General features: G+C 40.0%; 2 protein-coding genes across 2 annotated transcripts in view; one reads left to right on the top strand and one right to left on the bottom strand.

Moving 5' to 3' along the window:
• Nucleotides 1–1,190: 1,190 nt before the first annotated feature.
• Nucleotides 1,191–4,042, bottom strand: PDZD11 (PDZ domain containing 11). The gene is made up of 7 exons (XM_082864949.1): nucleotides 3,948–4,042; nucleotides 3,378–3,477; nucleotides 2,876–2,959; nucleotides 2,552–2,608; nucleotides 2,158–2,256; nucleotides 1,870–1,930; nucleotides 1,191–1,719 (listed from the first exon to the last, which is right to left on the bottom strand). The coding sequence occupies exons 2-7, from the start codon at nucleotides 3,462–3,464 to the stop codon at nucleotides 1,685–1,687; spliced, it is 423 nt and encodes a 140-aa protein (XP_082721075.1). The 5' UTR covers nucleotides 3,465–3,477; nucleotides 3,948–4,042; the 3' UTR covers nucleotides 1,191–1,684.
• Nucleotides 4,043–4,637: 595 nt separating this feature from the next.
• The window catches only part of KIF4A (kinesin family member 4A), a gene marked incomplete at its 3' end in the record, with an annotated part of 126,465 nt that continues 104,545 nt past the window's right edge, over nucleotides 4,638–26,557 (top strand). The window contains exons 1-6 of the mRNA XM_082864820.1: nucleotides 4,638–4,769; nucleotides 4,881–4,995; nucleotides 8,061–8,251; nucleotides 9,652–9,744; nucleotides 12,707–12,873; nucleotides 13,108–13,202. Of these exons, the coding sequence (XP_082720946.1) occupies nucleotides 4,650–4,769; nucleotides 4,881–4,995; nucleotides 8,061–8,251; nucleotides 9,652–9,744; nucleotides 12,707–12,873; nucleotides 13,108–13,202 (781 nt within the window). The 5' untranslated portion in view covers nucleotides 4,638–4,649. The remainder of the gene's footprint in view (nucleotides 4,770–4,880; nucleotides 4,996–8,060; nucleotides 8,252–9,651; nucleotides 9,745–12,706; nucleotides 12,874–13,107; nucleotides 13,203–26,557) is intronic.

A 26,557-nucleotide genomic window follows, 5' to 3' on the forward strand; every position in this document is an offset into this window, starting at 1 on the left:
CACGGAGACAGCTAGATTGATTGTACCTCCAGCTCTGCTCACTAGGATGTTGCCACCTGACAATAGCAGCGAGCCTCTAGAAGAGGTACCATAGCAGAGCTGGGGTGGGATTTATAGGAAGAACCAGAACTTCCTCAAAGAGATATGTTACTACTATTTAGAACTGTTTCCCATATTTGAAGACTTATTCCCCTTATTTTAAAATCCATCAAAAACAAAAAAGAAGCATGGAAACCCTGGGTGATTACTGCTACGCAGAGTTAGTAAATTGGTTGGTTTGTGCAAAATTTGGAGAGAAGAGAGTAGAGTGGCAAAGTGGGTTAACTGTGGCAACATGAGTAGAAGTGGCACTGAAAGTGCAGAGGGGCAGCCTCCTAATTGTATTGTGATTTTTTAAATCGAGGTATAGTTGATGTACATAATTGTATTGTGACTTTGAATAAAAAGATCTTTAAGTACAAAATAATAAAAAAAGAAAAATAAAAATTCAGACATCCAGGCTCCACCTCAGATCAATAGAATCACTCAATGGGGGCAAGGGCCTCAAAATATATATTGAAGCTTCCCAGGATTCTTTCAAGGCAAATTCGGGACTTTCATTATGGGGTACAACTTCGCCCCATACCTCATTAGACAACTTTCTATTCTGAACGGGTATTGTGAACATGCCAATGGAAATGGCATAAGGCGTGGCCTGGAATCTCTAACAATGGATTGCTAAGAACATAGCAGAAGGTTATTTGGGGGCTGGGGTGAAGACAAGGGGGAAATCAGCAGTCAGTACTACTCAACGAACCAGGTGAAAATTGGGAAGCAATTTCTTACTGCTGTCCCTGAAAAGAAATGCATCCAAGCCTCTCCCTTAGTTTATGTTCCCGATGAAAGAATCTGGGAAAAGAGAAGACAGAACTATATTAATACTGCCCCCTGCAGAGAAATGGCCACAGCTCATGGGGGAAGGGGCACTGTTTCCTCCAGTACCCCCTCACCCTATACCATTCCTCAGTTATACTGTAGATAAGCTTCCTGGGTCTCCCTAATGTTCTGAGAGAGATAATTGTGAAGTACATATAGTGTTGCTCTGCTGCTTCTAGTGGCTCTTCTCTTTGGAAGAGCTTCTATTTTTATCTCGAAGGCATTTAACACCCAATCAGTATCATCCAAATCAGTATCAAGCAACATTTCCTCAGCATTGTGTTTTACTTTTTTGAAGAGAGAAGATAGAAGGAGGGAGTGGGGGAAAATGGGGTTCCACTGGAGTCTCCAAAGTGTATGACTGGTAGCATAAGGATGAGATGAGATGGCCAGGCAGATTAGGTGGGAGGCCCCCAAGATTTGTAGACGTTAATGAAAATGACATGACATATGTGGAATTGCCTCGCACATGGTATTCAATAAATGTCAGTTGCCTTCTCTAGCAGGGTTCTCCACAGGCTAAGCGATACCTAGACATCATCATCCTTCTAGGTGAAGCCCACCTAGAAAACTAGGGAACTCAAAGTGCAGTACAGGTGGGATAATGCAGTTGGCCAGCTGGCTCAGGACAGGGCCTCGCTGTCTCCCCATCCTCCCTACTCCACTCTGCCAGGGTGGGGCTGAGGGTAGAGTTTCCCAAGTGGCTTCCCTGAGGCCTAGCTAGCTCGTCCTAGAAGATTCCATGTGGAGGGCTGTGGGTTGCAACTCTCTAGTGCACAGTCCTCTCTTTCTGGCGGTGATAATCTGGGGGAAAGAAGGAGGAAAAGAGCAGGTTATTTTCCAGCCTGAGCTCCCAACTCCCCATCTCCAACTTGTGGGGCCTCCAGTAATTGGTATTTAAAGAGTTCCTACCGAAGGCCCCGCCAGGTAAGCAAAAAAGAGAGCGGCACTTACTATAGGGAAAGAAGCGGACACGCATGCTGATTTCTCGAGCTGTCTTCAGGATCTCAACAGCCTGGAAGGAACACAGCAGCTTGTACAAATGAAGAGATACAACCCAGGACAGAATCATAACAGAAGGAATGTAGTTTGCCATTCCAACCTTCTGGGTCACTAAGAGCTGCTTCCCTCTTACCAAGGAGAAATTCTTTCTTATCAAGTTACACATCAGGCTAATCTTATCCACTGTGTCCTACCTGGGATGGCTTCTTGCCTCACCACAGCCCAGGGTGCTGTGCTCACCTTGCTGTGCTCAATATCTTGGAAATCCACATCATTCACAGCTAGGACTTGGTCCCCTTCCTGAAGTCCTGCTCGATGTGCATCAGAGTCCGGAATCACCTGTTGGTAAGGAGAGAATATACATGATCAAGGTGGGATAATTTCAAAGAATGTAAGTGAATTAAGTGCTATTCAAATGTAAGGTACTATCGGTTGTGTGTGTGTGAGAGACAATGCAGGGAAACGGTGGCTTGCCAGGTGGGAAGTTTTAAGTGGGCAAGGGTAACCCCACTATGTCCCTTCTATGAGTCTACTAAATCATCCCTCTCCCCAAGCCTTGGGACATCAGGGTTCTGCAACCTGATAACTTAACAAAGGGAAGTAGCTATCCATATTGCCTACCAGGCACACTCACCTTGGAGATGAAGATGCCTAGCTGGGAGGCCTTTCCTCCTCGGATGTTAAATCCCAACTGTAAGACAAGAGCACAGAATGGGGGCTCAATACAGACCACAAACACAAGAACATCTAGTAGCATCACTGTATGATAGCTTGCCTTGTGTTCCTTAGAGAGAAGTCAGAAGTTGTGGAAGTGGCATCTCAGCTTTTCTGCCCATAAGAGTAAGTTTCTTTACCTCCTTACCTGCTTCCCAATCCATCCCCCCAACCGTGGCCAACTTCAGGGCCTGGTACAGACAAATCTCGCCTGGAATAAGAGGCAACTGTTCCATAAGCTCACCTGAGCTCCAGGGGGCTTCTTCAGTGTGATGATACGGGGCAGAAACTGGGTCAACTCATTGTTGTAGTCTGGGTGGTATACCCTCTGCAAGACACAGCAACCCCAGAAATATTACTACCAGTCTTACTACCTTCATCTAGGACACGACTGCATCACCCTGAAGCCAGGAGAAGGTGAAGTCATGGACTTAGTTTAAGTAGAACAGATAACACTGTCCAAATAGGTAGACAGATAGCAGTGGGGAAATGCTAGCCACCCAGTAGCTCCCCACTTCTTTACCTCGACAAAATGGAAATCAGGGCTCTGAATTTCCAGAATTCTCTGGTGTAAGTGGACTCTGGCAGGAGGATTCCATAAGCAGTTCCCAATGGGCCCAGTTGCTCAGAATCTAACTTCTGGCTAAGATTCACTCTCCATTGAGCTTTCTAACCCTGCCATCCTACCTTTCATATATCATCCCTTGCCTATGGGGAAAAAAATCCCTTGTACAGATGGTTCCCACCTCATGAGGAGGAATCCATGCTGGGGGATTCTCATAGGCAGGCAGGAAAACCACCGGGTAATCATCATAAGGAATCCGGCTGTCCATCTCCAGCAAGGCCCTGAAATGGAAGGGTGAATCAAAGCTGACGAAAATGGTTCAAAAGGGATAGCAGCCCAGCGAGTTTCAGAAAACAACCCCAACCCATTCCAAGGCTGTCAGTCTCTAGGCCCGGCCCACTTCTAGGAAGGTGATAAACATTTTGGGAGAGAAGGAAGAAAACTATCAACTTGGCTGAATATCTGGACTCCAAGCAACCTGTTAGGTACACTATAGAAATGATCTCTTTTCTCACAACAATCCTGCAAAATAGATGTACCGTCTTCATTCTAGAGAAGAGGAAATCAGGAACGCGTCTAAAAAGATCTGACTTCTTTGGAAATTCAAGGGAGTGCTGACTCCAACTACCCACAGGGACTCGGGGCAAGGTACCACCCCACATTCCCTAATTGGATCAGTAATGGTGGGGGTCCCCAGATCGGCCCTTCCTTTACCACCAGACACCTTCCAGATACCCGTCCCGCATCGTGCCTGAGTCCTGCGCCCACGGCGCTGTAAAAATCTTCGTGCCACCTCTCCCGCCGGCAGGCCTAAGGCGCCCCGTACTCCTCTCACCATCAATTCAGCCTGGGACCCGGAAGCGGATGCTCAGTTGAGGAAAAGGGGCGGGGTCAGGGTGCGGCGCGCAGGCCCTCCTCCTCCCCAACGCGTCTTCCTGCGCGCGCCGCGTGCGTGCTCCACGCACAGTCTGTCTGCGCTCCAATTGGCTGGCGCCTCCGAGAGAGGTTTGAAACTTGGCGGTTAAAGCTGCGGTTGGGACAGGACGGCGGGAGACTGGGGAAGGGACGTGTAGTTTGGTGAGTTAAGGGGGCACACCTTAGCTCAGGATCTGCCTTTCCTGGTACCCTGGGGCTTTGGTTCTTTGTTGTCGTCTCCGCTGGGCTTCTCCTTTTCATTTCAGACGCCACTTCGCTCTCTTTAGAGGGTCGGCTGACTGGCAGCCCTGTCGTGGCAAAGTCTGAGGGACAGTGACTTTCCCGAGGCAGCGATCCCGCTGGGAGCGGGAGGCTGCCACCGTAAGCTACCGCTGACTTCCCTAACCCACCACACCCTCCGAGGAAGGCCGGAACTGAGGAAGAACGCCTTCCCACCCCTGCCAACCTACCAAACTTAATCAGCGATCATCTTTCCCCACCCCACCCGCCTCCGCAGAGACGGTGCCGAGGTAGGATCATGAAGGAAGAGGTGAAGGGCATTCCTGTAAGAGTGGCACTGCGATGTCGCCCTCTGGTCCCCAAAGAGATTAATGAGGGCTGCCAGATGTGCCTTTCCTTCGTACCCGAGGAACCTCAGGTGCGTAGCGAGTCCTGGGCCTGCCTCTGAAGAGCTGGGGCCAAATGGCAGTGAGGGGCGTGGTCTGGCCTTTCATTTTTTTTCTTACTCCTTGTCCCTTGCCTTCTCTAGGTGGTGGTTGGTACTGACAAATCCTTTACCTACGATTTTGTGTTTGACCCTTCTACTGAACAGGAGGAAGTATTCAATACAGCAGTAGCACCACTCATAAAAGGTGTATTTAAAGGTGAGGCTGTTTGATTCTTCAAACGGTTCTTGAGCATACACTGTGTTAGGCACTGTGATTGCGTGCTGCCAATACAGGAATGGATGAAGCATGAGTCCTGCCTTCAAAAAGCCCACAGCCTAAGAACTAACCCAATATCACTTGTACCCTTGAAACTAGTTTTATACTATATTTGCTTTCTATGGTTCTGCTCATCTTTGACTTGTATATGTTTCTGTTTGTTCGTCCTGGAACCTCATTAGATTCTAAGCTGTTTGATGGGTGCTGATGAGGATCTACTTGAGGCCCAGGCACTGCAAAGCCTGTTGAGGGATTCAGAGATAAATAACTTAGCTTCTGGGCCCTGGAAGAGTTCAAAGTCCAGGGGTAGGAGTGGAAATAGATGACTACATACATACTTTTTAAAAAATCTTTTTATATTTTATTGACATTTATCACTTGTGTTTTTTCTTTTGTGAATTTTAAATTTATTTATTTATTTGGCTGCGTCAGGTCTTAGTTGCAGCACACGGGATTTTCATTGCTGCGTGCAGGATCTTCGTTGCAGCATGCGAACTCTTAGCTGCAGCATGTGGGATCTAGTTCCCTGACCAGGGATCGAACCAGGGCCCCCTGCATTGGGAGCATGGAGTCTTAGCCAGTGGACCACGAAGGAAGTCCTCATACTTTTAAATACATTAGAAATGTTAAACTTTTTGCTCCTATCTTTAAGAAAAAGTATTTTAAAAGTTAAAACCTTTGAGATTTCCTAAAGCCCCCGAATACCCTGGCCAGTTAATAATCTTGATTACAGAAGCTAAGGCTTTAGTGTTATTGAAGACTATGGCAAAGTTCTGAAGAAGGGAGCAGTGCCTGAGAGGTGTCTAGTTGTTATTCTAGTACAGTGGTTATTCAGGATTCAAAGCAGAGGGCTATTTAAAAGAAGGAGAACCATGGCATACTAGTCCCTTAAAGTTGAAAGGGATATTTGTACATCATCTAGTCTAACTTTCCATCCAAAGAAAAATACTTTCTAGCAATATCTCTAAGTGAACTTCCAGCATCTGGTTAAAATTTTTTTCTTTGACAGGGATATCACTGGCTCATAGGGTAGTCCTGTTGATTGGTTTTGGACAACTCTAATTGTTTTAGATTATATTGAGATGAAATTTGCTTCCCCATAATTTCTGCCCAATGATGTTAGTTCATCCCTCTAGACAAACAGAAGCCTTCTTCCAAGCAACAGCTATTCACATTTTTTTTTCACTTCTTAAAATGATGTCATGGCTCAGGACACATTGAATACTTTGTTTCAAATTTTTAAATTATTAAAGCAGTAATCTCAAACTTACAGAAATGTTGCGAGAACAGCATAAAGACCTTTTTTTTCCTGAGCCATTTGACTTGAGTTGTTGACCTGATGGCCCCCGAATACTTCAGTGTATATTTGCTACAAACAAGAACTTCTGTCCTACTGTCCTATGTAACTACAATACGACCATCAAAATCATGAAATTAGCATTGCTACCTCACTACCATCTGGTCCTCAGACCTCATTCAAGTTTCACCAGTTGTTCCAATAATGTCCTTTGTTGCAAAAGGATCTAGTTCAAAATCGTATGTTACGTTTAGTTGTACTACTTCTATAGTCTCCTTTATTATAAAACTCCTTCAGTCTTCTTTTGACTTTCATGATCATGCCACTTTTGAAGATCACAGGCCAGTTATTTTGTAAACTGTTTTTCAATTTTGTTTTGTCTGAAGTTTATGATTAGATTCAGGTTGTATCAATATATCTTTAGCAGGAATATCACAGAAGTGATGCTGTATTCTTCTCATTGAATTCTATCAGGCAGCACACAATTTTGATTTGTTTCATTACTATTGATGTTCATTTTGATCATTTGATTAAGGTGATGTCTGCCAGACTTTTCCACTCTAAAGTTAATCTTTTTCCTATTTACATATTTGGAGGACCATTATTTGATTCTAAGTCTCTTCTAATTAACCATCCCTCCTTTCCTTTAGCCATTCCTAAAAAAAAATATGGTATCCAGACCCTTCATTATCTTGTTATCTTCCTCAGAATGTACCTTTCACAGCTTAGTAAGAACACTATAGTTCTACTTTAGTATTCTTAACTTGGGAAACTATGAGAATTATAGTCTTTAGAGGCAGTATAAAGTAGAAAGTGATTCCAATATCTATGTGTTTTGTTAACATTGCTCTCATTTGCAGAGATAAAGCCAGTATTTTTCAGTCAGGTCAACAGCACCCTGAGTTTTTGTAAAAAGTACTGAAACTTGGTTTCCCCACTTATTACTATATATACATATCTGTGGTATTACAGAAGATTATGGAATATTATTCTCTTGTCCCAGAGTCATGCCAGGTGATATTAGCAATCTATTACAGTGAAAATCTCAATTTAACATCTTAAGATCTTCCAGAACATCAAGGTCTTCATTTAGGTGAATAAGTTCTTTCAAAAAGAAAAAAAAGCAAAGGACATATATCACATTGAATCATACTTAAATGATGACATTTCTATGAGGAGCCTGATAATACGGTCCAAATACAGTCTGAGAATTCATATAGGGAGGGATGCTTTCTTTGACTGTAAAAAGCAACTTTGTTGCCTTTTCAAATGAAGACTCTGTTAATCGAAGAAATACAGGTTGGAATCCCTTCTATTTGCAGCTTCTAAAACTTTCATTTAATTGCCCTAATTTAGAATTGTTCCAAGTAGAGAGAAAGTAGAATTATAAAACTCTGAATGGCTTTTAGACAGTGACTTGGCCACCTTCATTATCTCAGTCATATCTTTAAGTGTTTTACTTCCTAGCTTTTAAGGGCTATCAAGAGAGGCACACATTCAGGTTTGATATTTTTCTTCTTTGCTTATTTGGAGTAGTGCAAAGTCATGGCACTCATATAACTTTTCTTTGTGTCTGACATTCCTAAGAGACCCTTGTGTTTAGAGAGCAGTCTCAATTTTGTTACAAGTAATTGCTGAAGGAAGTAGAGTGTACTGATTGGTTGAAAATATTTGAGCATCACCGCACATGTGACTTCTATTTTGTCAGGATACAATGCAACCGTCCTGGCCTATGGGCAAACTGGCTCTGGAAAAACCTATTCGATGGGAGGTGCATATACTGCAGAGCAAGAAAATGAACCAACAGTTGGGGTCATTCCTAGAGTAATACAGCTGCTCTTCCAAGAAATTGATAAAAAGAGTGACTTCGAATTTACTCTGAAAGTATCGTACTTGGAGGTAAATGATTTATCTTTAATTATTCTGAATTCAAATTTATCTTTGGGTAGAAAAATAAATACAAATCACGTTTTTTCCTGGCATGACTCAAATGAATAAATTGCATTTTTAGTAAATTGCATTTTAATAAATTGATAGAGAAAACTCACTGGCTCAGTTGGATCTGGCTCCCACCCAGTTCTTTCCCTGTTTTCAGAATAGTCTGTTTAATCCGATTGTTAGAGGAGTTGGCATTCCCATATAAAAAGATAATAGGAATCCTTTAATTCCAGTTTGGCCTCTATTATTGATTCCCTGTAGAGTCTGTAGAAAAATATTTGATATCCCTTTAGTGTTTCGAGGCTTGAGTGATAATGTTGCTACTCCATGAAGAATGTTATAAAAATTGGGTGAAGTATTGAGCTGTGTAAGTGATGACAGAGTGTTTATTCAACAGATATTTATTGAGTACCTACATGTTACAGGCCCTGTTCTAGGTATTTGGGATATATCAGTGAACAAAACAGATAGAAGTCCCTGCCTTTGTGGGTATTTTCATTCAATTATATATCAGTATACAAGTAGACTGACCAGTTATATCTAACCTCATGACACCAGAAACACATAGTTAGGGAACTTATGGCTTCTGGGAAACTAGCTGGTTGATTCCATAGCAGTGATAAGATGTCTTATCTTTAAGGAGCAATAATTAAATGTATATAATTTAAACATGCAATTATAAATAGTATGTGAATACTTCATCCTGAAGTTGAATCTCAATATGTTAGTTGGTATAGGAGGTATAGAGGTGGAAGATGGGGAGTTAAACATCATTAAGACTAACCTTCTTGAAACTCTTGATTAACCCAGTTGTGGCCAAGGTGACCAAATGTAAAAATAACTTAGGAACCTGCTATATTAAATAGTAGCAACAGCAATAATAGCAAACAAATGTGGTGCTTACTATGTGCAAACACTGTTTTAGTACTTAAAGTTCTGGTTGTTGTTGAAATATTGGTTGCTACCTCTCCCTTTTGCTTCCCACTTCCACCCTCCACTAAGGACCCATTGCTTACATTTTAACAAAATTGGTGAAGGTGATGTTGTCATGACACCATCAAAGAACTGAATTTGGGCACCCATGTAGCTTTCATCGTGTCTGCTATTCCTGAGAAACACTCTCTCAAGAGAGCAGTCTCAATTTTGTTACAAGTAATATGTGAATTTATTCCTATGAGTATCAAATGGTTACATGTAGTGTTAAAATCCTTTTCTTAATTATAAAAATAGTATGTTTGTTGCAAAAAATTTTTTTAATACAGAAAGTCATAAAGAATTTTAAAAATTACCTGTGGTCCCACCACTCCTCAATTACCACTGTTAACATCTTGTTTTTACCACTTTGTTTTCAACAATACCAGATTTACAATGAAGAAATCTTGGATCTTCTGTGCCCATCTCGTGAGAAAGCCCCTCAAATAAATATACGGGAGGATCCTAAGGAAGGCATAAAGGTGTGTTTTTCTCTCATTTGATGTTATTTTAAAATGTTGGCCACTACTAAAGTTCACACTCCTTTTATTTGCCACTGTGGTTTTAAATCACTACTAACATCTCAGTCCTTCAGATTTTGTGTGGTCCTAATTCCCTTTGTTAACCTAGAATTCCTAGATGGGAACTTTTGTGGGGAAAGAAGTTTTATCACCTTCCTATTACCTCTTGAAGGAATGCTAATATCAATTAAATATTTATTGGCTATTTACAGAGTTCTGAGGCTGGGCTGTCCAGTATGGTAGCCACTAGCCACAAATGGCTATTTAAACTTAAATGAACTAAAATTGAATATAATTTGAAATTCAGTCCCTCAGTTACCAGCCACATATCAAGTGCTCAATAGCTACGTGACTAATGGCTACTGTATTGCATAGCATAGATATAAAACATGGTCATAGTAAATTCTGTTAGACAACAATGTAATAGACATTGTGCTAGATCTCTGGAATGATATTTAGAAAGTAAGACGATACAAAAATTTTAAATTTATAAGTACCATAGGAAGAAGAGATCGCTTATTTGAGAGGCTTCCATCACATGGTATAGATGTAGGCTGAGGAGCTGTAGCTGAACAAAGTTTGAGGCAAGGTTGGGAGTATTGTATATGGGAGTGGACCAAATCCAGGAGCCAGTGTTGAAAACAGGCAGAGCTTGGTTCTAGCAGCAGCTTGAGTATTCAGGAGTGGGAGAATTTGAGGTGGGAAGTAGATGAGAATAGGGTAGTACAGACTTAGGAAAACTCGGTAAAATAATACTTTATCCATCTTTCTCTCCTTCTTCTCTTCCCTGCAGAGAAAGCTGAAATTTAGGGTGCAGGTGCTTGAGGGGCAGATGCCTATGCTACAGAAATATTTTTCCTTCTGGGTCGTTAGGTCATTAGCCAGGCACTAAAGCAAGGCTTGAAGCATCAGACTTATTTTGAAAGCCTGGTAAGCGTGGGTTACAGAAAGACAGTTTGGATAGTGGGGATAAGAAACCTGGGTAAAATGCATGCTGTCACCAGAAAGAATGTTGGTACTGAGCCGGCTCTTGACCCAGTACTAAGATCTTTTATATGTCCTATACCAAGGCAGGAATTAAATCCCAAGCACTATTTGAGGGAAAGTTTGCAATACAGAGAAGTGTTAAGTTTCTGACTCAAATTGGGAAGGGTAAGGACAAGTTTGTGAGCACTCTTCAGTTGGGATGGATGGAATATAAGTAAGTAAAGAAGTAAGGTTATTCTTGTAGTAAGGAATAGCTTAAGCAGGAAAGCAGAAAATATATTCCTGGGGGTAATAAGACTAGATCGGTCTGTCTGCATTAGAGGATATGGGTTGGGAAGTAATAGGAGGTATGTTAGGACCAGATTATGAAGCCAGGCTAAAGAGCTTAGTTTCTATCCCTGTGAATAGTATGTAAGCTACTTAATACTTCCAAATGAAGGATTGCACTGGCTACTTTTACCAAGTTTTTATCTTACGTGTATATCTCCGACTAGGTTAGCTCCCGGGAGGTTAGGAGAGTATCTTAAAATCTCGTTGTACCCTCATTATCTAGCATAGGGCTTAGGAGTTTGGTGACATTTTAGGAAGCAGGACTTTCGGAAGGCTAAACAAGAATGGATTGAAAAGGAGAAAAACTAGGATGAGGAAGGAAAATTTAGGGAAATGTTGCCTTATTTTTCAGGCGTGAAGTAATATGGGCCTGGATTAGGCAGGTAGATGTGGAAAGGAAAAGGAAACAATGGATTCAAAAGAAGAATGACTGGGAGTTGGTGATAGGTGAGATATGGGGGAATAGCAGGAATTAAAGGCGAATCTGAGGTTTTGAGAATAGCGATCTTAGTAGAAACGAAGAAGTAGTGGAGAGAATCAGTATTGGTGGAAGGAAGATGAGTTTGGTTTCATAATTTACTGACGTCAAAGTGTAAGTAGCAGGCAATTTGAAGTATAGGACTAGAAATTAGGGCCACAGATATAGATTTGGGAGCTATGGGGTAATAAAATCATAGCATATTGAGGCTAGAAGGGACTTCGTAATCATCTAGTTCAATCTCCAGAGGCTCCAGGAAATTTTAACTTGTACAAATTCTCCTGGGTAGATACAGTACCAAGCCTAGGACCCTGTTTTCCTGGCTTCCTAATCCAGTGGAAATTGTACCATGCTATTTTCCCTATTGAGTATGAGGTATAAAATGGGTCCAAGATATAGGGAGGAACACAGGGCCACATGGAGGAGAATGTAGCAAAGAGAAATAACCATAGCTATTTGTGTTGCCCTTGCTGTCCTTAGGGCCAAAACTTACCTTCACTTGGGGCTCCCTGGAAGGCACATATCCATTGCTACCATAAAATCTAGAGGTCTTTTGTAGCTCTAGTATTGACTGGCATCCTTGTTTTGGAGGTCCCCAGCGAAGACTGGAGACCTTGGTTTGCAGTGATCACAGAGTTGCTAGTTAAAACTGTCCTTATGGGACTTCCCTGGTGGCACAGTGGTTAAGAATCCACCTGCCAGTGCAGGGGACATGAGTTCGAGCCCTGGTCCAGGAAGATCCCACATGCCATGGAGCAACTAAGCCCGTGCGCCACAACTACTGAGCCTGCGCTCTAGAGCCTGTGAGCCACAACTACTGAAGCCCACACACCTAGAGCCCGTGCTCCACAACAAGAGAAGCCACCGCAACGAGAAGCCCATGCACCGCAACGAAGAGTAGCCCCCACTCACCACAGCTAGAGAAAGCCCACACACAGCAATGAAGACCCAACGTAGCCAAAAATAAATAAAATAAATTTTTAAAACAACCCAGCCCTTATTACTGTGACTATTTATTGAGGTTCTACTGGAACATCAAGGCATTATTTTTTAAACCACCAATCCTTATATTTCTGATGAAGTATTTGAAGTCGAATCATAAGAGAGTTTTTTCTTTCTCTGAATTAGATTGTGGGACTCACTGAGAAGACTGTTTTAGTCGCCCTGGATACTGTTTCCTGTTTGGAGCAGGGCAACAACTGTAGGACTGTGGCCTCCACAGCTATGAACTCCCAGTCATCCCGATCTCATGCCATCTTTACAATCTCCATAGAGCAAAGAAAGAAAAGTGACAAGTAAGTTCAAGTTACAAGTAACAGTCAAGATTTTTAACATTAGTTATACTAAAGTTGAATAATAGCTTGCTTCTTGATTTGAAAAATAACCAGACATCAGTACTCTGAGCATGAGTAATGAATGGAGCCATTTGGACTGATGTGAAAGAAAATGAGAACTGGCAGGTGAGCTTTGATACTCACCTACCCTCAAGCTTGTGTACCATTCTCACTTGTGTCCTGTTATCATCACAGGAATAGCAGCTTTCGCTCCAAGCTGCATCTTGTAGACCTTGCTGGATCAGAAAGACAGAAGAAAACCAAGGCCGAAGGGGATCGTCTAAAAGAGGGTGAGAATAATTAAGGCTACAGTCATAGATAAAAACTTCTAGTACTCTTACTGCTGTTGTTGGTGTCTTGACCGGAATATTTCAGGTCACATTCTAACAGTAACTACAATTCAAGTTTGAGGCTGATTTCAGAAACAGTGAAAAATTGTTTCTCTCCCTTGCACTCATTTTCTAATTTAGGTGTGAGATTTGGATCTGGTCCTTGGTTTGATTTCATCTGGCCCAGGCAAGTTTTAGTTTTTGTTTTGTTTTGTTACTCCCAACTACTTATAGTTAAAATCAATATCCTGATTCTGTCATCCCAAGTATTCACTATCCTTCCCAGATGTTGTCACTTATAAACCTCATCAGCATGGTTTCCATATCTTCATTTAAGTGGTTGGATATAAATGATGAAGCTCCTAAGGCTACGAGAACCCCATGGTATACACTATTAGAAACCTGCGTCTAGCATGATAATGACCTGGTAATCTGCATGCTTTGGGAATGGTCTTTCAAGCAGTTATTAATCTAGCTAACAAAAATTAACAACCAGCTCCCATTTCTCAATTTTGTACTTAAGGATCTCATAAAAGATTTTTTCAAATGCCTTGCTAATGTCCAGATATACTATATGTCTACCATATTTTTCATAGCTACCAGCTTAGTAACAGTACAAAAAAGAAAGAAGGATTAGCCTAAATTGACTTTTTCTAAGTGAATTCAAGCTGGCTTCTAGTGCTTATTCTTCCATTTCTAGGTTCTTGCCAGCCATCTCTATAATAATCTAGAAGACTTATATCAAACTGACTGGTGTGTAATTTATGGAATTAACTTACCTCTCTTTTTTCGAAAATTGAAATTACATCTGCCCAGTCTTCCGGAACATCCTTCTCTGTGATTCCTCAAATATCATTGACATAGCTTCAGTGTTCTTGTTTGAAATTACTCTCAGTTCCCTCAGCTATAATTCATCTGGTCCAAGACATTTGAACTCTTATTAAAGTAGCTGAGTTCTTGCTTACTACCTTACTACAAAGATTCTTTACTCATATTGGGCTTCAGTTCCCTCTTGGGAACTGAGAAGGCAGAAGCAGAAATAGTAATTGAGGAATTTTGCCTCTTTGTCATTTATCATTATTATACTGCTGGCACAGGGCAGAGACCTATTTCTTCCTCATTCAGCTTTTTGTTCTGAATGTATTTAAAAGTGCCCTTTTTGTTCTATGTTTGAACTTTGAGATTTATCCTTCTTAAGACTATTTTTAAAGGTTCTTTTGCCTCCTCTATCTTTTTTTAGGTGTACAGTCTGAGGTTTTTTATTTTTTGTTTTTTAAATTTATTTATTTAATTTATTTATTTTTGGCCGTGTTGGGTCTTTGTTGCTGCACGCAGGCTTTCTCTAGTTTCAACAAGCAGGGGCTACTCTTCGTGGTGGTGCGCAGGCTTCTCATTGCAGTGGCTTCTCTTGTTGTGGAGCACGGCTCTAGGCACTCAGGCTCAGTAGTTGTGGCACACGGGCTTAGTTGCTCTGCCGCATGTGGGCTCTTCCCAGACCAGGGCTCGAACCCGTGTCTCCTGCATTAGCAGGCGGATTCTTAACCACTGTGCCACCGGGGAAGCCCTCTGAGTTTTTTTTAACAGCTTTATTGATATATAATTCACATGCCATAAAATTCACCTGTTTAAACTGTACATTTCAGTGGACTTTTGTATATTCAGAGTTGTGCAGCCATCACCACAATCTAATTTTAGAACATTTTCATCACCTGCAAAAAGAAACTCATACCCATTAGCAGTCACTCCCCATCCCAACCCCATTTTCTAGCCCTAGGCAACCACTAACCTATATTTCATACAAATGGAATCATATAATTTATGGTCTTTTGTGACTGTCTTATTTCACTTAACATAAGGTTTTCAAGGATCATCCATGTTGCAGTGTATATCATCACTTCATTTTATTGCTAAATCATATTCCATTGTACAGATATACAACATTTTTGTTTGTTTGTTTTTTGCGGTACGCAGGCCTCTCACTGCTGTGGCCTCTCCCGTTGCGGAGCACAGGCTCCGGACGCGCAGGCTCAGCGGCCGTGGCTCACGGGTCCAGCCGCTCCGCAGCACGCGGGATCCTCCCGGACCGGGGCACGAACCCGTGTCCCCTGCATCGGCAGGCGGACTCTCAACCACTGCGCCACCAGGGAAGCCCCAGATATACAACATTTTGTTTGCCCATTCATCAGTTGTATCCAATTTGACTATTTTGAATATTGCTCTGTGAACATCTATATATAAGTTTTTGTGTGGACAAATGTTTTAATTTCTCTTTAGGTATAACCTAGGAGTGTTATACGTGGGTCATATGGTAGCTGTTTAAATTTCTTTTAAAAAAAATTAATATGTAATTAATATACCATAAAACCCACTTTTTTAATGTGTACAATTCAGTGATTTTTTAGTATATTCACAAAGTTGTACAACTATCACCACAATAAATTTTAGAATATTTTCATCACCCCCAAAAGAAACCTATACCCATTAGCAGTCACTCATTTTTTTCCATTGTCCACCCCCCACCACCCCACCTCCAGGCAGTGACTAATCCTTCTGTCTTTATGGATTTGCCTATTCTGGACATTTCATATAAATGTAATCATACAATATGTGACCTTTTGTGACTGGATTCTTTCATTTAACATCTTTTCAAGGTTCATCCATGTTGTAACATGTATCAGTACTTCATTCCTTTTTATTGCCAAACAATATTCCACTACATGAATATATTGAGTTTTTATTTATCCATTCATTTGTTGATGGACATTTGGGTTGTTTCCACTTTTGGTTTTTATTAGTAATGCTGCTATGAGCACTGATGTACAAGTTTCCGTGTGGATGTGTGTTTTTATTTCTCTTGGGTATATACCTAAGTGGAATTGCTCAGTCAAATGATAACTCTATGTTTAACTTTTTGAAGAACTGTCAGACTGTTTTTCATAGCAACTGTACCTATTCTACCTTCTTACCAACAATATATAAAGGATTGTAATTTCTCCATATTCTTAGTTTTATTATGTCTTTAATTATAGCCATCCTAGTGAGTATGAAGTGGTACCTCATTGTGGTTTTGGTTTGCATTTCCCTGACGGCTAATAATGTTTCATGCGCTTCTTGGCAGTTCGTGTATCATCTTTGGAAAAATGTCCATTCAGATTCATTGCCCATTTTTTAAATTGGGTTATTTATCTTTTTATTGTTGAGTTGTGTGTGTTCTTTACACATTCTGGATACTAGCCCCATATCAGTTATATTATGCTTCGCAGATGTTTTCTTCCATTCTTTGGGTTGCTTTTTCACTTTATTGAAGGTGTCCTTTGAAGCACACATTTAAAATTTTTAGATGAATTCCATTCATCTGTTTTTTCTCTTGTTGCTTGGTGTTTGGCATCATATCTAAAAAATCATTGCCTAATCCAAGGTCACAAAGATTTACGTCTCTGTTTTCTTCTAAGAGTTTTATAGTTTTCAATGTTAAATATAGGTTGGAGATCCATTTCGAGTTAATTTTTGTATATAGTGTAAAGTGGCAGTCCAAACTTTAATCTTTTGCATGTAGATATTCAGTTATCCCAGCATCATTTTTTGAAAAGACTATTCTTTACCCATTGAATTGTCTTGGCATCCTTGTCAAGAAGCAATTGGACTCTCAGTTCTATTCCATTGATCTATATGTGTATCCTTATGCCATTACTACACTGTCCTCATTACTGTAGCTTTGTAATAAATTTTGAAATGGGGAAGTGTGAGGGCTCCAGCTTTGTTCTTTTTCAAGATTGTTTTGGCTGTTTTGGGTCCTTTGCATTTTCATATGAATGTTAGGGTCAGCTTGTCATATTCTGCAAAGAAGCCAGCTGGGATTTTCACAGGGATTGTGTTGAATCTGTAGATCAATTTAGGGAGTGTTGGCATCTTTCAATTCTTTCAAGTCCTTCAATTCATAAACATCAGATGTCTTTCCATTTATTTAGGTCTTCTTTAATATCTTTCAATAGAAATTTTTTTTAATTTTCAGAGTACAAGTTTTACACTTTTGTTAAATTTACTCCTAAATATTTTATTCTTTTCAATGCTTTTGTAAATGAAATTGTTTTTACTTAATTTCATTTTCAAATTATTTATTGAGCTTTGTATATTGATCTTGTGCCTGCAAGCTTGCTGAGCTTGTTATTTCTAATAGTTTTTTTGATGGATTCTTCAGGATTTCTGTTTACAAAATCATGTCATCTGTGAACAGAGATGGTTTTACTTCTTCCTTTCTGATCTGGATACCTTTATTTCCTTTTCTTGTTTAACTGTCCTGGCTAGAACCTCCAGTACAATGTTGAATAGAAGTGGCGTGAGTGGATATTGTTGTCTTGTTCCTGATCTTAGGGGAAAAGCATTCAGTCTTTTACTATTAGGTATGATGTTAGCTGGGGTTTTTTCACAGATGCCCCTACCAGGTTGAGGAAATTCCCTTCTATACCTAGTTCATTGAGTGTTTTTATCATGAATTTGTCAAATGTTTTTTCATCATCTATTGACATGATCACGTTATTTTGGTTCTTCTGTTGGTATATTGCATTAATTGCTTTTTGGATGCTAAGCCATCTTGTATTCCTAAAATAAATCTAACTTACTGTTTTTATACCTTTAATGACTTTACTGGACTAATTCTACAACTCCCTATAGTTTGTGGTCACAGAAGTGTCTGCTCAGTTACTTTAGTAGTTAGCTAGTGATTGGTCTCATTTCCTTAAATGCCTTTAACCTATAACTCTTCCAGCATTTGCCTAGGGCTCTGAGTTTGTGTTGCAGCTTACCTTAAATGCTAAGGTTCTTTACAACTCTTAGTCTCTACTTCTTGAGCAGGGTCTCAAAGTCAGCCAGAGGGTACAAGATGAGGGCCTTTTAGGTCTTCACTGACATTTTTAGGTCTTTCCTGAGCATGCACATGGCTTTCTCCAGCAATATATCAGAGCTTTTTAAAGTCCCCAGTGGACTAGAGGTGGGATAGGGACGGTGGGAGGGAGACGCAAGAGGGAGGGGATATGGGGATATATGTTTACGTAGAGCTGATTCACTTTGTTATAGAGCAGCAACTAATACAACAATGTAAAGCAATTATACGCCAATAAAGATGTTAAAAAATAAATTAAATAAAGTAAAGTTCCCAGTGGAGGGACTACCCTGGTGGTGCAGTGGTTAAGAATCCGCCTGCCAGTGCAGGGGACATGGGTTCGAACCTTGGTCCGGGAAGATCCCACATGCTGCGGAGCAACTAAGCCCGTGTGCCACAACTACTGAAGCCCGAGTGCCTAGAGCCCGTGCTCTGCAACAAGAGAAGCCACCACAATGAAAAGCCCGTGCACTACAACGAAGAGTGGCCCCGACTTGCTGCAACTAGAGAAAGCCCGCACACAGCAACAAAAACCCAACACAGCCAAAAATAAATAAATAAATAAATTTATTTATTTTTTAAAATATATTAAAAAAATAAAATAAAGTCCCCAGTGGACATTTCACTCCCCAGATCTTCCTTTTAAGTTTTCAGCCAGGCTCTTGTTTGACCATGGCTATTAAGTTGGGTGTGTATCATCACCAGATATTTTTCTATATACGTGTGTGTGTATATATATATATATATATATATATATATACACACATTTAGTAATACATTTGTTATATGCCTTTTAAAATTTTGGCATTGCTAAATCAATTTATTTCCTTTTAATTACACAAGTAGTACATGAATCAATTCCTGGTATACAAACATAAGCAATATGGATGAAGATAAAATCCCCCTTGATTTACCACCTAATACTAATCTAGAGGTAACTACTTTTACCTGCCTGGTGGGTAGCATTCAAGATGTTTTTCTGTGTATATATTTTTATTGGTGTTTCCTGTTTTTTGTTTGTTTGTTTTTTGCGGTACGCGGGCCTCTCACTGTCGTGGCCTCTCCCGTTGCGGAGCACAGGCTCCGGACGTGCAGGCTCAGCGGCCGTGGCTCACGGGCCCAGCCGCTCCGCGGCATGTGGGATCTTCCCACACCAGGGCACGAACCCGTGTCCCCTGCATCGGCAGGCGGACTCTCAACCACTGCGCCACCAGGGAAGCCCTTTCCTGTTGTTTTTAAAGATAGATGCTATCATACTGCATATATTGTTTTTCAGCTTGCTTTTATATCAGCAATATATGTTTGAAATCTTTTTGTATTAGTATATAAGTCTATCTCATTTTTACAACTGCTATCTAGGATTCCACAGTATACAAAGTCTACCTTGTTTGTTTATTCCTGTTTTGACTGACATTTAGGTTGTTCAGTTCCTGGCTATTGCAAAATGATGCCTCAGTCAATAGCCTTGTATGTGATATACAAGTGAGAGTATTCTCTAGGTTATATACATGGAAGAGAAATTGCTAGTTTGAAGGGTGTACACATTTCAGATTTTTAAATACTGCTAAATATTGTCCTCTAAAATGTCTGTCCCAGTATGCACATACCTACAATATATGAGACTATGTTTCACTGTACCGTTGACAAAATTGGATATTATTGATCTTTTTTATTTTCCCCTATCTTGAACATTGCATGTTATTTTTATAGAACTTGTATTTCCCCAATTACTTATGAAATTAAGCATCTTTTTATGTTACTGGCCATTTCTCTTTCCATTTCTGTGAATTCCCTGCTCATACCCTTTGTTTTGGTTTTTTTTCTTTCAGGTTGACTTTTTCTTGTTTTTCTTGTTATTTTTCCTGTTGACTTCAGGAGTTGTTTCTGTATTCTAGATATTAATCCCTTGTTGCATATATTTTTCTTAGTCTCATTTTTTAACTTTTTTAATCTTTCGATTCATGTCTTATGTGTGTATTTCTTCCTATATACTTTTTTCTTGACGTAAAGTTTATACGCAATAAAATGCCCATATTTTAAATGCTCAATTTCTTGAGTTTTGATAGTTATATGCCCTCATGTAAATACCAATGAAAACGTGATAAAAAACATTTCCATCTCCCCTAGAAAGTTCTCTTGTGTTTTTTCCAGTCAATCCACCCTTCCCACATTCCACTTTAAGCAACCACTTTCTGACTTCTATCACCATAGATTAATTTTACATGTTCTTAGACTTCATAGAAATGGAATCATATAATTTTTTCATGTGTCTGGCTTCTTTTGCTCAACTTAAGATTTTTTGGGCAGATTTTTTTCATGTTCTTGCTTTGATTAATAATGTGTTCCTTTGTACTGCTGAGTAGTATTCCATTATATGATTATACCACTATTTGTTCTTCAGTTTTCCTATTGATGGAAATTAGGGTTATTTCCAGTTTTTAGCTATTATGAATAAGGCTGCCCTGAACATTCGTGTACAGGTCTTTTTGTTAACATACATTTTCATTTCTCCTGGGTAATTACCTAGGAGTGGAAGAGGTAGATATATGCTTAATTTTATAAGAAAGTGCCTAACAATTCTGTAATATGGTTTGTACTGTTTTATGCTCCAGCAATGTTATTGAAAGTTCCATCTTATCACAGCTTCATAAATAAAGATGTTGTCTTAGAAATTCTAGTGGGCATCAAATACATCTCATTATAGTTTTTTGTTGTTTGTTTTTGTTTTGTTTTGCTGCACCACGCAGCTTGTGGGATCGTAGTTCCCAGACCAAGGACTGAACCTGGGCCACGGCAGTGAAAGCACTGAGTCCTACCTACTGGACCGCCAGGGAATTCCCCATCACAGCTTTTTAAAAAAATTTTATTTAAGTATAGTTGATTTACAGTGTTGTGTTAATTTTTACTGTACAGCAAACTGACTCAGTTTATACATATATATATTCTTTTTCATATTCTTTTCCATTATGGTTTATCATAGGATGTTGACTATAGTGTGCTATACAGTAGGACCTTGTTGTTTAATATAATACTTTACATCTACTAATCCCAAACTCCCAATCCTTCCCTCCCCTACTCCCTGCTCCCCCTTGGCAACCACAAGTCTGTTCTCTATGTTTGTGAGTCTGTTTCTCTTTCATAGGTATGTTCATTTGTGTCATATTTTAGGTTCCACATATAAGTGATATCATATGGTTATTTGTCTTTCTCTTTCTGACTTCTCTTAGTATGATAATCTCTAGGCTCATCCATGTTGCTGCAAATGGCATTATTTCATTCTTTTTTATGATTGAGTAGTATTCAGTTGTATATATGTACCACATCTTCTTTATCCATTCATCTGTCGATGGACGTTTAGGTTGTTTCCATGTCTTGGCTATTGTGAATAGTGCTGCTATGGACATAGGGGTGCATGTATCTTTTTGAATTATAGTTTTGTCTGGATATATGCCCAGGAGTGGGATTGTTGGATCATATGGCAACTCTATTTTTAGTTTTTTGAGGAACCTCCATACTGTTTTCCATAGTGGCTGCACCAACTTACATTTGTACCAATAGTGTAGGAGAGTTCCCTTTTCTCCACACCCTCTCCAGCATTTGTTATTTGTAGACTTTTTAATGATGGCCTTTCTGACCAGTGTGAGGTGGTATCTTATTGTAGTTTTGATTTGCACAAAAATTTTAATTTTGATGAAGTTCAGTTTATCGTTTTTTTTCTCTAATGCTTAGAGCTGTTGGTATCCTGTCCAAGAAACCTTTGCATACCCAAAGTGATGACGATAATTTCCTATGTTTTCTACTTGAAGCTTTATAGTTTTAGCTTTTACATTAGTTGTATAATCTATCTTGAATTAGCTTTTGGTTATAAAGTGAGATAGGGGTTGAAGATCATCCTCCACCCCCCATGAATATCCAGCCCTTCTAGCACCATTTATTAAAAAGAAGGTCCTTTACCTACTGAACTGCCTTAGTATATTGGTGTATTGAGTTGACCATACGTGTGTGTGTCTATTTCTGGACACTATTCTGCCCTATTAGTGAATTTGTTTATTCTTAAACCTTTTATTTATTTATTATTATTATTATTTTAATAAATTTTATTTATTTATTTATATTTGGCTGCGTTGGGTCTTCGTTGCTGCGCGCGGGCTTTCTCTAGTTGCGGCGAGCGGGAGCCACTCTTCATTGTGGTGCACGGGCTTCTCATTGCTGTGGCTTCCCCTGTTGTGGAGCACGGGCTCTAGGCGTGCGGGCTTCAGTAGTTGTGGCTCACGGGCTCTAGAGCGCAGGCTCAGCAGTTGTGGCACGCGGGCCCAGTTGCTCCGCGGCATGTGGGATCTTCCCGGCCAGGGCTCGAACCCATGTCCCCTGCATTGGCAGGCGGACTCTCAACCACTGCACCACCAGGCGAGCCCTATTTTTTATTATTATTTTTTTAAAATTATTTATTTATTTATCTTTGGCTGCGTTGGGTCTTTGTTGCTGCGTGAGGGCTTTCTCTAGTTGCTGCGAGTGGGGGCTACTCTTCGTTGCGGTGCACGGGCTTCTCACGGTGGTGGCTTCTCTTGTTGTGGAGCGCGGGTTCTAGGTGCACGGGCTTCAGTAGTTGTGGCTCACGGGCTCTAGAGTGCAGGCTCAGTAGTTGTGGTGCACGGGCTTAGTTGCTCCGCGGCATGTGGGATCTTTCCGGACCAGGGCTCGAACCCGTGTCCCCTGCATTGGCAGGCGGATTCTTAACCACTGCGCCACCAGGGAAGTCCCAAACCTTTTAATAAATACAGTTCATCACAGTATATATTAATCTCTGGGAGGGCAAGTTTCACCTCACTTTTCTTTTATCAGAACTGTTTTGATTATTTTCTTGTCCAGGTGAATTTTAGAATCAAGTTGTCAGGTTCTATGAAAAATCTTTTTGGGATTTTTATTGAGAACTTAAATTCAGCTTATAGATTAAGTATAACTGAGCCTACCCATCCATGAGCATGATCTCTCCACATTTATTCAAGTCTTCTTTTATGTCTTTCAGTAAGCTTTGTAGTTTTCTTAATGTAATTCTTACACCACATATCCTGGTAGGCCTATTCTGGAATATTATAGTTTTTGTTGCTATTTTGAATACCTCGTTTTCTATTTTTATTTTCTAATCCTGTTTAAGAAAAGTATTAATTTTCAAATTTCCATCTTATATCCAACCACATGGCTGAATTGCATTCTTAGTTTCCCATAATTTGTCAGTTGTGTTTCTTGGATTTCCTAGGTAGGTATTCATGTTATTTTCAAGTACATACTTTGGCCTCTTCCTTTCCAACATTTATATCTTATTTCTTTTCATATCTTTTCCAGTGTAAGCTTGAATAGTACCAATGATAGTAACCATTCTCATCTCTTTTTTTCTTTTTTTTGCTCTAACCAGAACATTGCTAGTGTTTCACCTTAATCTACTGGCAGATAGCCTTTATCAAGTTAAGGAAGTCCTAGTTTTAGTCCTAGTTTGCTAAGAATTATATATATTTAAAATAAGAAATGATTATTGAATTTTATCATTGATTGGGCATTAATGAACATGTAGTTTTTCTTTTTCTTCAACCTATTGATAGAATAAATTGTAAAAATAAATTTTCTGTCATTGAATCATCCCCAGTTGATCATGATAAATTACTCTTTCTGTACATTGCAGGATTCACATACTAGTTTCCAATTTAGGGCATTTATATATCTGTTCCTATGAGAGAGTAACCTATAACTTTTTTTTGTATGTATGCTCTCCTTGTTTTGGTTCGAAGATTTTGCCATGTTTTATATATATATATATATTTTTTTTAAATTTATTTTTGACTGCATCTGGTCTTCGTTGCTGTGTGCAGACTTTCTCTAGTTGTGGTGAGCGGGGGCTACTCTTCGTTGCGGTGTGCAGACTTCTCATTGCGGTGGCTTCTCTTGTTGCAGAGCACGGGCTCTAGGCACACGGGCTTCTGTAGTTGCAGCACGTGGGCTCTAGAGCACAGGCACAGTAGTTGTGGCACACGGGCTTAGTTGCTACATGGCATGTGGGATCTTCCCAGACCAGGGATCGAACCCGTGTCCCCTGCATGGGCAGGCAGGTTCTTAACCACTACGCCACCAGGGAAGTCCCAAAAGATCTATTTAAAACTATACATTTTCCTCTAAGTACCACTTGGATATAATCATATAATTTTGAGAAATAGTACTCTAACTGTTCATTTTTAAATAGGAGATTTCCTTTTTAATTTCCTCTTTAACCTAAGAGTTAGGTAGAAGGTGTCTCTGTGTATTCTTTTGTTGTTAATTTCTGATTTATTGCATTAAGATCAATGAATGTGTGTGATTTCTGTGTTTTGAAATTTTGTCTGACTCTTGTTTGAGCTTTGTTAATATTCCATGTATATTTGAAAAGAGGGTGTTTTCTGCTAGGTATATAGTTCTATGTATAACTATTAGATAAACTCATTAATTGTATTATTCAGAGTCTCCATGTCCTGTCTTGTTATTTACTTAATATGCTATTTTCTTACATTATGACCAAGGATTTATCAGTTTCTCCTTGTATTTCTTTGTTTATGTATTTTATATATATATAATATATATATGTATATATATTATATATATATATTTTTTTTTTTTTCCGGTACGCGGGCCTCTCACTGTTGTAGCCTCTCCTGTTGCGGAGCACAGGCTCTGGACACGCAGGCTCAGCGGCCATGGCTCACGGGCCTAGCCGCTCCGCAGCATGTGGGATCTTCCTGGACTGGGGCATGAACCTGTGTCCCCTGCATCAGCAGGTGGACTCTCAACCACTGCGCTGCCAGGGAAGCCCCCTGTATTATATATTTTTAAGCTATGTTGCTGGCTGCATAAAGTGTCATGGCATATATCTTCTTAGATGATTATATCTATTGTATCTGATTAATATTTCTTCACCTACTTTCTCTTTGTTAGCCCTTGCTTGGTATGTCTTTTTGTATCCCTTAATTGAAACCATGTATCTTGAGTTCATTCATTCATTCATTCATTCATTTATGCCCAATTGGGTGTTCTCTTTTAACAGAGGGTTTTATTCTACATGTTTTTATGTTTGTGTTTGGACTTATTCCTGACATATCATTGGCTACTAGCCCAATGGCCTACTCCTACTCTGGTACTACAACCAATTACCTTGATTGTTATCCCAAGGCTCCCTCTTGTTTGCTAGATCCACTACCTTCAAGTCTACACTACCCTTAGAGTTGGTGCCACCTTTTCATAGCAGTTCTCTCCTGTATATTTTTTCTTCTGTTAGTCCAATTCATCTGCTTTCAGTCTCAAGGATTTTGCCATTTCTGATCCACCAGTGATAGATTCAGAAGTGGCTGCTGGGCCATTCCAGATTGGTAGGTGGCAGATTTAATAAGCAAGGGAACTTAACATGAGGCTTGTGTTGGGCAGCTGCAAGACAAGTGGATCTCCACACCTGCCCACCAGAATCTTAAAGTTTATATAGAGGCTTAACTGAGTTTAGTCATGTACACTGTCCATATGGTCTCAATACGACCTTACTCTCTCAAGGCTGCATTCTTGAAAATGGCTCTAGCTGTGGGAATGGTGGACAGCACATAAGTTCCAAGGACAGGGAAGGGGATGAGGAGCCCCCAGATGCCCAGGTCCATTTCATGGGTCAATCTATGGTAATATCCTCTCCAGTATTACTGAGTCCAAGCTTGAACTGCTCGCTGCACAACAGGCCAATAAATAAAGAGATGCATTGTTGGGGCAAAGAATAGTGACTTTATTCGGAAAACCAGCAGATCAAGAAGATGGTGGACTAGTATCCCAAAGAACCATCTTCCCAGAGTTAGAATTCAAGCTTCTCTTATACGAAAAGGAGTGCGTGTGTATGGTTGTTGCTACAAACTTCTTGGTGCCAGAATCCATTGATCTTGTAGCTGTCTAAGTAGGTCTGGTCACAGTGTTCCTATAAACCTCCAATAAGACAAATGGTATTCTCTGTTCTGCAACATTTTATCTCTATATGAATGGAAAAGTGTTACATCTTTAAAGGGCAGAGCCTTGAGAATGGACTATCCTGTATATTTCAGGCTATAAGCAACATTCTTAACTTGTAGCAAAAGCAATAGAATACAAAGGTTAAAGTAAAAGAAACAGAAAAGTTAAAGTAAAAGGTTAAAGTAAAAGTTAAAGTAAAAGGTTAAAGTAAAAGAAAAGAAAAGAATCAGATTTGTTCTTCCCCATTACACCGTGACCTCCTCCAACATTACCATCCTTCTCCAGAAGTCTCTTCAGGTCTGGATGGTGTGATTAGGGCCAGTTGTCCCCTTCTGAACTGTGGTCTTTGACATAAAAGGCTCAGATGGGCTGGCTTTCAGTCACATGCCCACTCTGAACTACAGGTGGGGTCAAATACTCCACCCTCTCTCCAAGT

This window comes from Leucopleurus acutus, assembly GCF_964270905.1.
Source record: "Leucopleurus acutus genome assembly, chromosome: X".
Taxonomy (NCBI): domain Eukaryota; kingdom Metazoa; phylum Chordata; class Mammalia; order Artiodactyla; family Delphinidae; genus Leucopleurus; species Leucopleurus acutus.